The sequence below is a fragment of the Diorhabda carinulata genome, chromosome 10 (assembly GCF_026250575.1).
Source record: "Diorhabda carinulata isolate Delta chromosome 10, icDioCari1.1, whole genome shotgun sequence".
Lineage (NCBI taxonomy): Eukaryota > Metazoa > Arthropoda > Insecta > Coleoptera > Chrysomelidae > Diorhabda > Diorhabda carinulata.
The window spans coordinates 9,137,575-9,151,800 of NC_079469.1; the positions used below are offsets into that span (position 1 = coordinate 9,137,575).

General features: G+C 32.3%; 1 protein-coding gene across 1 annotated transcript in view; it reads left to right on the plus strand.

The window, feature by feature from the left end:
* LOC130899109 (neuroligin-4, Y-linked) overlaps positions 1-14,226 on the plus strand; it is a 347,133-nt gene that overhangs the window by 260,689 nt on the left and 72,218 nt on the right. Inside the window, exon 5 of the mRNA XM_057808880.1 lies at positions 366-1,064. Within this exon, the coding sequence (XP_057664863.1) occupies positions 366-1,064 (699 nt within the window). The remainder of the gene's footprint in view (positions 1-365; positions 1,065-14,226) is intronic.

Below are 14,226 nucleotides of genomic sequence, written 5' to 3' on the forward strand. Positions count from 1 at the left end.
TTCATTGTCCTCATTTCTATTTATCCTTATCGTTGGCTGTCTGAAAGGAATATTTCAAAAAAATTGTGTACATACGCCTTCCGACAGCTTCGGCCACTAGAAATGCATTTAGGTTTACAATTCCATCTTTTCATTGGTAAACAGTGGAGATGATGCAAAAATTTTCGTAAAATTATGTTGGAAATAATTTACAACTAAAATATTTGTATATAAGGTGGCTTTCCAAATTATCAACACTGAACATAGGATTTCATGAATTATATCTTGATTTTTACAGAAAACTGAAGCTATCTGTAACTGTCTATTATTTTGATCTTTTTAATAAAATATCACAAACTTCACATTATTTTATTTCTTTGTTTCAGGTCGAAGATCCGGTCAACTACGCTGTGAAACTGGCAAAAGAAGTGAATTGTTCCATTCCGGACGATGTTGGTAAGGATCATGAGGTGATCGTGGACTGTCTCAGGGAAACACCTCTACACGATTTATTGCAAGCTGACGTCGTAGCTCCATCATATCTTACCGCTTTTGGGCCGAGTGTTGATGGTGTAGTAATAAAAGCAGACTTTGCTAAGGAATTGGTAACTTATTTTAAACCTCAGGATCTTCAGAACTTTATGAGACCTGTCAATGCAAATATGAAAAGAAGCGAAGCTACAATCACTCCGAGAGGAAATAATCCGTATGATCTTTTATACGGAGTAGTGACAAGTGAGGCCTTGTGGATGTTTTCGAACAACGACATCACTGCCGGTTTCGAGGGAGAACGACGAGATAGAATATTAAGGACTTATGTTCGTAACGCTTACACATACCATTTAAGTGAAATATTCTTCACTATTGTGAACGAGTACACAGATTGGGAACGGACAGTACAACATCCGGTAAATACTAGAGATTCAGTAATTGCGGCTCTTAGTGACGCGCAGTTCGTTGCGCCTTTAGTGCAAACAGGAGATTTACTTAGTGCCAAACCTCCGCAAACAGGACAAGAGGGTGAAGGGCCTAAAACTTTTTTCTATGTTTTTGATTACCAAACAAAAGACGGGGATTATCCACAGGTAAGAATAGTTTTAAATTATTATCTTATATTATTATTATAATATATTTGAAAACGCATGTGATTATCCAATTTTCATATTAATTAGTACAAAAATAATTTTTTAAAGAATTTGAGGGAAGTGTGAATTCAATTCATTTCCGAATTTATTCGAATACTCACACCACGTCATTTATTCTATTCCCCATTCCAAGATATGGTTTCTAGAAACTTATCCCCGAAAATCAGCTTAAAAATAAGGTTTAAGAATCGATCGGGGCTATTAGTTTTGACAAGGCGCCATGGCTGACGTTAATTATATTTCATATTTGTATGTGGGAGTTTTAATTTGAGATGGTGGGGTATTGGATTAAGAATTTTACAACCAGGCTGTGTGATTAGCGAACCATTCAGAAGCCTACACCCACTGTCGTGGATATCTCCTGCGCGATTGACGACTTTGAGTTAACAACGGAGATTGTTGAGATTTTTGTTATATAGGCCTTGACAGTGTGAATGTCGATTATATCATATAATCTCTAGGGTCTTAGAAAGTTTCTAATGCATGAATATTTTATAGTCATACGGATGCACTTGTTTTTTTACCATCTCCAGGGAGTTGAAATTATGTTTGATTCTTTTGTTATAACTGATGCTGCGTGTTTTAAAATGGGTCTTAAGATTTGTTTGTATATGATTAATTTTTGTTTGTGATTTTGCAAATTGTAGGGTGAAGTCTGATCATCGCAATTTTAACTTTCCGTACTTGTTCCAATATGTGAGCGTTTGCTAATTTTTCTGTGTATAATATACCCTAGATACTTTAGGGTATTAAGTACTGGGAAATTTTGTCTTTAAAAGTTTAAAAATCCAACCTACTTATTCACAACACACCATGGATAATTATATTCCAATTCAATGGATGTGTTAAACATTTGATAAATAATAAAAAATATAATTGATGTGAGTGTTTACTACCATAACATACTTATACCACAGCTATAGGCTCTTTCCTTCAGTGTACGAGACAAAAGCTAATTTGCTAGAAAATCTAAAGTTGGGAATATAGTTACTTCACGCTTTTGAAACTTATCCAAGCTAACTCAATTCAATTTATAAATTCACAAATTTCGAAAAAATAAGATAAATAATTGATAGAAAGAAAAAAAGAACATTCTTTCCATCTTTCTACAAAATAATATAAAGTAAGTTTTTAATATAAAACCAATTTTCATAGTGAAAAAAGATCTATCAAAATTTAAAAACCAAATAATTACTACAAAGAATGAATTTATCTAATTTTTCGAGCCGGCATCAAATTAATATTAATTTCATAAAATTAAAAAGAAATAAAAGAATGAGCTTAATGTTCTTATTAACAAAAAAAAATGAATTGTGTTCTTAAACCCTAAGATAATTGTATCAAAAGTATTCCAAATACAGAGATACCCAATGATATTTCACAGTTTCTATCATTGGGGCCGAAATTCATTATTAAATCTATAATTAATAAATACGTTCAAAAGGAGATGGTAAATTGAATCTAATTCTCATTCCAATATTGACGACATTCTCATTGTCCACTAAATTTCAGTTTTAACTAAATACAAAACATTCGGTATTATCCCCCAAATAAAAAACAGTAGCAACAAATAGAAAATTTAATGATAGTAAGCTTCCAGGAATTCTTTAAGGAAACTTTTTACTATCTCCACTTCATGAAACATTTATATTGTTATCATCCATGAGTTAAAGGTTCTTTGAATTTTTCTCTACACATCCCTCTTTATGTTAAATTTACGGATTAACTTGGCTCCCTAGTTTGCCGCATTTGCCAAAGAAACAAAAGCAGATTTGAAAAGACCATTAATCACACCATGCCTAGAACACTTCCCGAAGAGTTTGTGTCGGCTAAGACCATAATCCATTAACAATGGAAATTTTGAAAACAGATTCTACAGAAAAAATGTGGTAGTTGAGTTGGAAGGGCATTAAACTGAGAAATTTCGTTTTCAACACGCAACCCTTCTTGTATTTTTTCTTGAGTATTCAATCTTTCTGTTCATCTCGCTTTTAGCAACTTCTTGTTACTCAATTCAAATATAGATTCATTCCATATCAAGTTGTCTTCCAAATGAAATTATTTTAGCCCGAAAGTGGTCAGCTAATATTGTGTGTTGAAATAAAAGTAACAAATGATCAATAAAGTAGAGAAAAATAACAAAAATAATGATTATAATATACAAAAGCAAACATGTGTTTGAAATCAATTCTAGCTCTATTTTTCACTGTTCGGAATATGATTCAAAAACTGACATACTTGGGATAAGATTTTCAAGTATTCTAGCACCAATAGTAGAAATCTGTTTTTTTGAGTTATGACACTATTTGAACGAAAGTGTATTATAAATCTGCCTTTCTGTTTCTTGATACTTTGTTACTTTTCTATTATATAGCGTTATTCACACTTTCTGTCCATTTTATCTGAAATGCTGAATATTTTATAATTATAAAAATGCAATTAACTTAGATGTGTGATTGTTAAATTCACTGGGATGATATTGAGAACGCAGATTAGATAAATCAAAAACAGTATTTAATATTTTTTTCACGTAATTGAGTATACGAGGTTTGGTTATAGAATTTCGTTATTTAATAGCCAGACCTCGTATTTGTTGATCTATGTAAATCGACTCGACTAAATATTTTGTGACAATTAATTTTTTGCCATAGTCCATTCAGATTAAATTTGTACGATGAGATTAAAGGATAAAATCCTTTAAAACATACAGAGGTAGAGAAATTCGTTCAGAGATTCACAACCAATATGAGATAGAACTGAAATGTGAAATTTAAATGTTTTGTCGAATGTTATGTGGTGATGCTCTGTATAATTTGGGAAAAAAAGCCATTCTATATTCAATATTGTTTCAAGAGCACGTAGCTTATTTGTTATTCAATCAGATGTATGAATAAAAATACCTTTGCTGTAGTGGAAAATATACATTATGGAAAATAAACAATATGGTTCTCTGGTTTCTAGGAAACTGTTATATGGGGAGTCAAATGTGAAATTCTAATTTCCATCCATAATTTCCCTACCAAACAAAAAAAATTACAAAGTATTGTCAATAATTCTATTTACAAAAAAGCTTGTAATTAAATTGAATAGTTCTGAATTCCGTCTCCGAAAATCTGTCGTCTATTTTAACAATTATTTTCACATACAATCTTAATATCCAACAAGATTTTAAAATAAAACCTGCAAAAAAAAATTAAATATTTGGGCATTTACATTGACAATCACTTACGATGGAACCATCATATGGAATATTTAACTAAAAAACTTCGGAGTATCCTATTTCGATTTAAGCAAGTAAGCCAATTTTTGAGCTTTAAATGTAAAAAAATACTGTATCACAGTTTGGTTGAGTCACACCTCAATTATGGCATTATTGGCTGGGGAGGAGTTTCAAGGAGCTATCTAAATACCCTCGAAGTGACTCAAAAGCGATTCCTCCGAATGATTCTCAACAAACCAACAAGGTATTCAAGCTCACTACTCTATACTTAATCGCAAATATTGGATGTTAGACAACTATACATTATTCAGATAGGATGCCATCAATATAAAAATAAATACGAACCTACCACTCACAATCATAGATACGCGACAAGATCGAATAATCAATACTGTATACCAACAGCTCTTAAAACAATAGGTCAAAAAGGTTACTCCTACTTGACACCTAAATTATTCGGGCAACTACCACAAAGAATTATCGATGAAACTTCTCTTAAACGCTTCAAAACCCAACTAGTAACATTTGTTAAAGAAACAGACAAAACAAAAATACACAAAATGATAGAATGCTGAAACAAAAACAGAGAAGAGTAAACTCATGTACGAAATGTATGTCTGAAACATAATCATGTAAAAATGTATTTATAATGTTTTAACTGCATTTTTTTTGTTTTCTTTTATAATGTTTTTTTTTTTTTTAATTTTGGCCCACCAGCCTATATTCACCACATACAAGTATGTATAATACTTCTGTGGATGCCTAGATGTTTATTCAATTTTAATTGTATTTTATTACCGTATTTGTTAAATTTATGAATAAACGTTATTATTATTATTACCTCTCACCCTTCAATGTTCCCTCAAAATAAAACTATATCTAGATTCACATCCTAGTACAGCTAGGGCGGCTTCAGCAACTTTGACAAATCTCTCCACCGACTGGGAATAACAGGGAAATCGTGGGAGATCTGGCGCATCTTCTATCTGAACCATTTTCTCACTTCCTTAAGAGGTCAACCGTGATAAAATTGAAGATTCGGTGCATTTGCATTCCAATTTTCTAAATCTATATATTCAGATGCATCAAAATTAGGAAGATGCACTTTAAACTACACTTTCATTAGACCTTTAACTGCCGCCGGAGGGTCTTGGAAAGTTTTGAAAGTAGAGAGTTTATTTTAGAGAAATATATCGAACTCAAACACTTTAATTAGGCCTTTATCCTGCCACCATAATCCCTAAAAATATATTTCCTACAGTCAAGAAGAATATTCTTTGAGTTGGCGGAAAACGCATTTCTTTGAATAACTTGAATTCTCTATTTCATTTTTCTAGGTATCTAGTATGTTTGATGATTCCTCACAAATGAATAGTTCCATTCTAGCAAGAAGGTCTCGACGATAAACCTTAATACTAAATTCTGCAAGATCTTCAAGAATTCTAGAAGGAGTTTCATACGAGACATTCTATTTGCAGTCATCGAGAACTTCTGATCAGTCCATGGTCTTCCCGATTAATTTCTAGCTAATTCAATCCAATTTTTCTTGTAAAGTGCAATTGGAGGTTATTCGTAATTTTCAAGCGGTTTTCCTATTGGACCCGAAAGTCCTCTAGGACCCGTAGAGTGTCCATCAAGATATTTAAAATAGGGGTCTCAAAGGAAATTCATTTACATGTAGTAGACAAATTATTTATCGCAGAGTCGTCTCTGCTCAGTTTCTAATATTTTGAGGACTTCCGATTCACCGTTTATAGCAGGGATGGGGAAACTTTTTTCTTCGCGTGCCAATTTTTGTTAACGAAATATATAGCGGGCCAAGTTGTAGCATTACATTATTTATTAAAGTAAAAGTATTACTTTAATTTTTCTGAAATTTATTGTGCAATATTGAAAAATAACATTTTCAATTACAATTAATTGAACTCAAGCTAGCTGCGAAGTAAAAGGTTGAGGAGCGCTAGTCTTTGTGGGAACATGTGACATGTGGAACTGTTTTTGTTTCTGCATGACTTCATCATAAGCCGGTTCCAAGTATGATGTTGAATTGTTAACAATGGAAAAAGGAGGTCATCCGAAAGCCTATTGCGAAGACAATTCCTGATAATACGAAAGCTCTACTTGATTTTTGTTTGATGGCGTCGGGCCGGATTTCAACGCTTTGCGGTCCGGAGATGGCCCGCGGGCCGTAGTTTTCCCATCCCTGGTTTATAGTATAACCGCACTTCTTCCGTATAACAAAAATAGATCACAAAACTTCTTTTGGTAATGTTTTGCAGGATATGAATTAATATATGAGGTAAGTTCCATTCTAATGCATATCACGAAGTTCTGGTTATTCAACTAGAACATTCGCGGAAAACTTGATTAGAGCGTTGATGACTTCAATAAAAGGCTCTTTCACTTTTTAGCAGCTATAACTATAGCTACAGCTTAAATTGTTCCTGAATCAGCGGGAAAAAGATTGCCACCGCAGGTTCTAGCACTATTAGCGGTTTAGTAGGTCCACGCTTTGACGAGGTTGTCAGCATTTTCATTGTCCCTGAGTCACCTGTGATTCGGAACAGCTCTACCGCCCTTTCGCTAGATAATTCATTTTATTCCCTTTATCTTAATACCTACTACGAATATAATAGAAGGAACAATCTACTGTTCCATGATTTTTCAATGCTCACAATTAATGCATGGAAAAATTATTACCCTAATTACACATTTTTACTAGCAGCTGTTATCTTTCTTTCGGTATTAGGAACAATAGTGGAAAAAGGTGATAAAAAATTAATTACAGATTCATACACATTTTATGGAATTTTTTTCAAACTCATGATATTGCTAATGTGGATATAACATTTCATATAATATTGGATAAAATTAAGCTGGTTAAACGCTCCAATTAGAATGATGGAGAGCCCTTGTGCAAGTGAATGAAATGAGTGAAATTGCTGAATACCAGTAAACATAAATGTTACAAATGGCGAACTCTAATGGATGACATTTACATTTATAACCATATTTTTCAGATAAATTGATGTAGCAAATATATGAGGTATACTGAAATTGAGGAGATTCATGTCATATACAAAAAGTAGATTATTGGAAATTCGTGATATAATAACAAAAGAATTGTGACTTAAAAGCTCTTTTCCTTTACTTTCAAATCGAAACTTGAGTTGTTTCTATTATTATTCTTGAATTTATTCATTATCACCCTTCATCTCTGGTTAATTTAGTTTGTTGTTACTTGCGCAAACCGACAACAACCTGTATTTTGTCATTTCAACAGTATTAGACCTGTTCATCACACAGCCTACTACTGGACATAGGCCATCTTCGCCACTATTCCTAGCAATTGTCATCCAACTGGGAACCACCCTCTTAATATCGTTAGACAAGCATATCGATGGGCGTCTTCTCCTTCTGAGCGCACCTTTCCTCAGTCTCCACTTAATAATTCTTTTGGTCTAACAGTTGTCTGTTCTTCGGGCCACATAAGACGCCCAGTTCTATTTTAAGTTCTTCTTACTGCCGAATCCTTTGAATCTTCTTGAATCTGAGTAATGTATTATTTGTCACTCTGTCTCTCAGAGATAAACCTAGCATCGCTCGTTCCATCCTTCGCTACATTAGCTGGATTTTGTTTATGGTAGCTTTTGTTAAGGTTAGAGTTCAAGTACAGTTTTTATTCAAAATCAACCCTATTTTTTGGGGGCTTCATTTAATACATCATGTATACTTCTGACATCCTCGATACTATTAGTAGAATGTGTTCCGCGAATCTGAGGTGAAGTGAAGTGAAGGTGAATCTGAAGTTTTTTGCCTTTGTTGGTAATTTTAATTTTCTTCATATATTCTAGCAGACTAATGAATAGTTTTAGTGAGATGATGTCACCTTACCATGATGTCGGTGGTGTTTGTATAATAATAATTCATTATCTAGGATTTCAAATATTGTGATTTCGTGAATAGTAGTTTCAGAATTTTATTTTAAAAACTATGTACAGGAATTCGATTATAATATGAAAAATATAACTTGATAGATTCATTGAGCAGATAATTTGGTTATATCCAATAATACTGAAGTATTTTTCTCAAAAAACGTTTACGATTCATTTCCTTCCAATAAATTTTGGGCATAATTTGATTTGAGTACAAAAAATGGTAATGTATTGAAGGGAAACTATTCCAGAATGAATTTGGGTTGGCGTCATTGCCAGAAACTATAACTACACTGTGGAGATTACATCTGCATTGACAAGGAATCGATTAAAAGAGGTTTAGTATTGTAGAATAAAGAATCTTATTTCACTATCATCGAAAGTGGTCAAAAAAACCTGGAAAATGGTATAATGGAGTATTTTAATTATATTTGAATGTGAACGAGCACAATGTACAAATGGAACATTCTAGAGAAAAACTTATCTCATAAAACTCGTTAAGCTTTCGCGTTAAGGGAGGTTTCAACATTCAATCGAAATCAGATTACCCTATGCAAAATTCAAAGTGGAAATTAATGGTTGAGGAAATATCTGTAGAGAAGCAAAAAACCTTTCGCTCGATAAAGAAAATATTCGGAGAGCGCTCATTTATCAATCCGACGACAAATATTTTGTTATCAGCAAATTAAACCAACAACTGTTTGTTCTTCAGTTAAAAGTTTTGAGAAAACACTTTGAATGCTATTTATCAGTTAAGTTATTACTTTTTATTGGATGCTTCACGTTACAGAGGGTTGGAAAGCGTGTTACTGAATAGATCAAATAATCTCCTGAAAATATATAGGGTGTGTTACATTTTGACTCCTGATGTATTGAGAATTTGATGTGTTTCACTTACAGAATCGAAGGAAAAAGGTATTGGATTGAATCGATCATGGAACAAAAGAAAAAATGTGACTTTTTGACTTTTATAATATACGCTTATTGAACACATGAATAAAATAATTTTTTTCAAAAGCTCTTTGATCCCAAAAAGCCATCAAATGTCTATAAATTCTATTTATAATGAACTTTTAATCATGCAATATCACCTAACACATACATAGCTAAATTGATAAAGGTAACATTGCGTAACCTTAGGTTCTGTGTTCTAATCTAAGATAAAAACAACAATCTTTTAGGTTATGTTGGATTAGATTGAGTATGGTTGAGTTAGGTTAAATTAGGTTAGGTTATTCTCGCTCTAAATGTTGTTTCAAACTTTGAGTTATTTCAAGAAACTTATACGCCATTTATGCAATTTTCTCGCTTCAATACGTTTTTTTCTAGTTACAGCTGTATAATTACTTTTTCATAACTCGACCCCTTTTTATTTTCACAACGAATGGCTGCATATTCCTCATCTTCAACCCAACCTATATACCAAACCCTATCCACTTTTTCAAATCGAATTGTGGAGAACAAGAAAAGGATTATTTTCAAATAGTGGTAGCAATGATACGTTAACAAGAACGTCACTTCACAGCAATAATATGAAAGTTCCAGTATTTGCAATATTTCGAATCTGTATTATATCTTGCATCATATCTATTGATGCTATTCGAGTTCAGTTATTCACTGCAGATATTAAAATTGTTATAATTCGTTATTGATGTCACTCATACTCAAATTATTCATTATAATGATACACTTCACATATACATTCTCCATGTCCAATATTTTTTCAGAATTTTTAGAAAATTAATGTTTGCTGGATAGTGGCATCTTCTATTAGGAACACTTTCGAGCATACGACTAAAAACACCATTAAAAGCATGGATAACTGGCAGTTTACAGTTTACTTGAATTTATGATCATTTGCAGTCTGAAATATGAACTGTGGTAAACACTCAGACCAACGGAAGTGAATTATATGGTGATATGGGGTGGTCGTCCTAAAAACAAACTGCAATAAATTATAACTAAGTAACCAGAATTTGATGTACACACTAAAGTAAATGGATATTTATGAATATATTTCAAAATGGGGCATTGTGTTGCAAAATTTAAGGCTGTTTTTGAAAAGGAAGAATTTTTAATTACTTTTTAAATTAAATAACAATGTATATTTTATCAAAACATTGTTTATAGCAATTGTTATGACCTTTCTATGAGAAATGGAGAACTGTTGCTATTTTTCCAGAAGATATTGTTAGAGAATTTCAATTGACCCGTTCATTGGCTTATTATGTCTTAAGCTGGAAGTTATCTTTAACAAAACTACTAAATTCCATATCAATCAATTCGTTCCAATATGTACACAAAGCACCTTCCGAATTCATTCAATAATGTATTTATTATGAACAATTCATATTTCTAATTATCATCCATATTTTGTGAAATAAGTTAATAGTTTGATAATATGCGAACTTTACAGTGCCACACCATTCCTGGACAGAATTTAGGTTAGTTTCTATTGAACACTGTAATCTTACTGATTTTCATAACGTATACTTTAAAGAAAATATATTACCGACATATGTTTTCGACCTACATTTGCTATTTATATTTTGAGATAGATGGTGTAGAAAAACGTTGATATCGCAATTAATTTTCGATCCGCGGAAAATCGAAGAAATCATTGAATGCCAAACAATGACTGCACGGCGATGTTTCGAGAGTTATAAAACGTTTTTGTTTGAAAGGATTTGTAGAAAATGATTTTTTCAAACACTTCTGGCAAACAAATGCTGTTGTACCATTCAGAATTGACCGTTTTACGTTGCTCTAATGGAAAAGTGGTTACAATAATTCCGAAAAAACGGGAAACCATTTGCTTCGAAGTACTTTGTGCGCTTTTGTTGGATTTGGCTCATCTTGAAAAACACATATAGTCATTTGTTGTCCAATTACGGGCTCATATGCATAGATGCATGATTCGTAGATCAGTCACGATATCAGTACCTACGTAATGTCATATGGCGACCCTGCAATATCAGTGCGACCTTGAATGAATATGGAAAAGCACCCAAACATGATGAATCCAAATCCTGCTTCATCACCAAAAGTCGAAGCTAGTTGATCGGCACACTGTTGTTGACTTAATCCTCATCGAAACATATAAAAAATCATGACAGAAAAATGTACTGTTGATACCATTTGTTGACAAAGATAAAGTTTCAAGTATTTGTGATCAGCTCAAATAGCACTCGTATGACAACACGTTGTGAATACGTTCATCATCAAAAATGTCAAACTTCATGATGATAATGTCAGATTTGATATAATAACAACAGTATTGTCATATCTTATGTAGCCACCGTCGTACGAAGAATTGTTCAGAGGTAATGTTGTTATAAATCTGCCCAATTTCTGCAAATGGTTTCTCATTCCCAAACTTTATACTTCAAAAGTATACATATCTCAAATAGTAAACCTTATATATATTTTGAATTTTTCAGAATCAATTAGAAATATGTACTAACATCATATTTATTTACCTGTTATTGGAAGAATTCATTCACAGGGATGTTTTCTTTAAAAAAATTATTTTATTTTTGGTTCCGACCATCAGGTTTTGTCTGATACACATCCAAAAAAAATGGAAGGTATATCAAAAAATCAATGTACTCACTGCATTTATTTCTGCTAGAGCTATTTAATTTATCAATAAATCTAAATATTTTGGTGCATCCAAGTTAGAATTTTTGGAACCTTTAGTTATATTCATACTGAACACACTGTTTACCCTACTGCCAAACTAAAACTCACAATTAAACTATGTGATGCGCATTTCGGTAAACTATTCAGTCTCTGAAGACGATAATTTGGTTACCGAAATGCGCGTCAGATAGTGTAATTGTGTGTGTTGGTGTAGTGGCACTGTGAACAGGGTATTCAGTACCAATAATACTTATTCAAATAGTAAGTTCCACAGTTTCATGTCTATCTAGGATCAGTATGGCTTCATCGAAAAAGACTAACGAGGGTCAGTATCAAGGATTTTCAACAAAATATTTATAAACATGGAAGAGTTTTTCGTAAATCATTTTGGATTTTGCTTGGATACTTTTAGTGTTATTTTCAATTAAATCCACTTCTTTAGAATATTGTAAAATCATTCACACTACAGTTTTGGTAAATTCGTTGCGATTTGGATACATGTCATAAAATAAGTTAGTTTGGAGATGTGAAAACTAAGGGAAAATTATTCTATTAAAAAAGGATTCTATATTGATCCTATTTTTATTTTGATATCTATTATGTAGGTGATCTATTGATTAATATAAATACGCAAATTGCCAGTGTCAAAACATATTTTGTTAGAGACTGAAAGTAATCGAAATGTCAAACTTCCATCTGCCTTAAAAATTATGAAAAACTGATTTAAAGACAAAACGGACCTAGAATCGAGACGATGTAGGATATATCTAAAAGTTGTAGGAAATAACACTTTGGTGCTGAATTTTGCCACATTCCCAATACGAAAATAGTCTTCATAATTTGAATATATTTAACAAAATAACAAAAAGCCAAATATTAGCATACATCACTTTATGAGCACACTATATATAAATCGATCGATTACTGAGATTTTAAAAGCAGTGAAGATAAAATAGATAGACAAAATTTGTCGATAGACAAAACCATTTTACAGTAGTTCCTTTTTTTAATTCAAGGAAACTGGAAGTTTAAGCAGAAGAAAAATCTCCAAGACGGACATGGGCATAGAAAGTTGAGGGTTTGGGATAGCAATAAACGTCTAAAATTACATGCTCACAAAATCAACTCGAACATGGTGGAATTTTCCGCTTTCTCATGATTGTAGAAAACACGATTAAAGAGACTATTTATTTGGAAATTTGAGAGATTATGTGTTCCGTCAATTTTGAGAAAATTGAGGAGAAAAGAACTGTTTTTTATTATCTACTTTTTCATAGTCCTAGAAGGTCCCGACAGCAGACATCCTGACCGTTGCATTTTGAAGTATCAAAAGGAAACGGCGTTTTATAATATATTAATTAATACACTTTCACTCGAATCCATAAAAATCGATTGAGTTGTAACTGCAATTCATCTAATTCTAGATCTAATAACTATGAACTTGGTCAATCAAAAGTGAACATGTTTGGTCAGTCGTTTCTGAGTCTTCTGACCGTATCTAACAAATCTTCACCGTTCTCAAATTTTACTTATTGCATAACTATAAATCTAATGATATATTTGACAAGATTTCAACTGGTATAATAATCATCTTGTACATATACTTTTTCTGTTACAATTCCCAAAATCTCTCTTCTTATTGTTTTCCAGTGATAATTCACTGGTTTCTAGCCAGCCAAGGAGATAGAGATAGACTGTCCTCTGATCAATTGTCCTTTTCGATGGGAAAAGATTTATGTAACTAATTCAAATTAGGAGATGATATTGGAAATAATTTGTCTCCTTCACTTGCCCTGCGCATCTTGTCTTTTTAGTCGTAGCCTTCTTGGTGCTATCACTGACAACATCTGACAACAATATCCGCACAAGGGTTTATTCTACCACCAATTCATCGGAGCAATTTTACTGCTCTCCCAACACTAACAATTCGATCTAGTTTACTACGATTTGAATTTCTTAGCACTCTTTGTATGGTGATTAATTTGATGGAAATGTTTAGATATATGCATGAGATATTTTTGAATAATATGATATTGTTACTAGGTGTTTCTAGTTAACTGAATTTGTTTGTAACATCGATAGATAGCTATGTCTACTGGAACATGGTTTAGTCGAATACGAGTTTATCAAGTTGCTATGACGCGGCATTAATGAAAAAATTCTCTTTTCCAATTAAAATTGCTCGTGAAAATTCATATTAACTTGTAGACTTCAATTAATGGGACCAAAATTATTTATAAGGAGATGGAAATCTAATATTCAAACGAAATGAAATATGAATTTGTCGAAATTTATAAAATACACT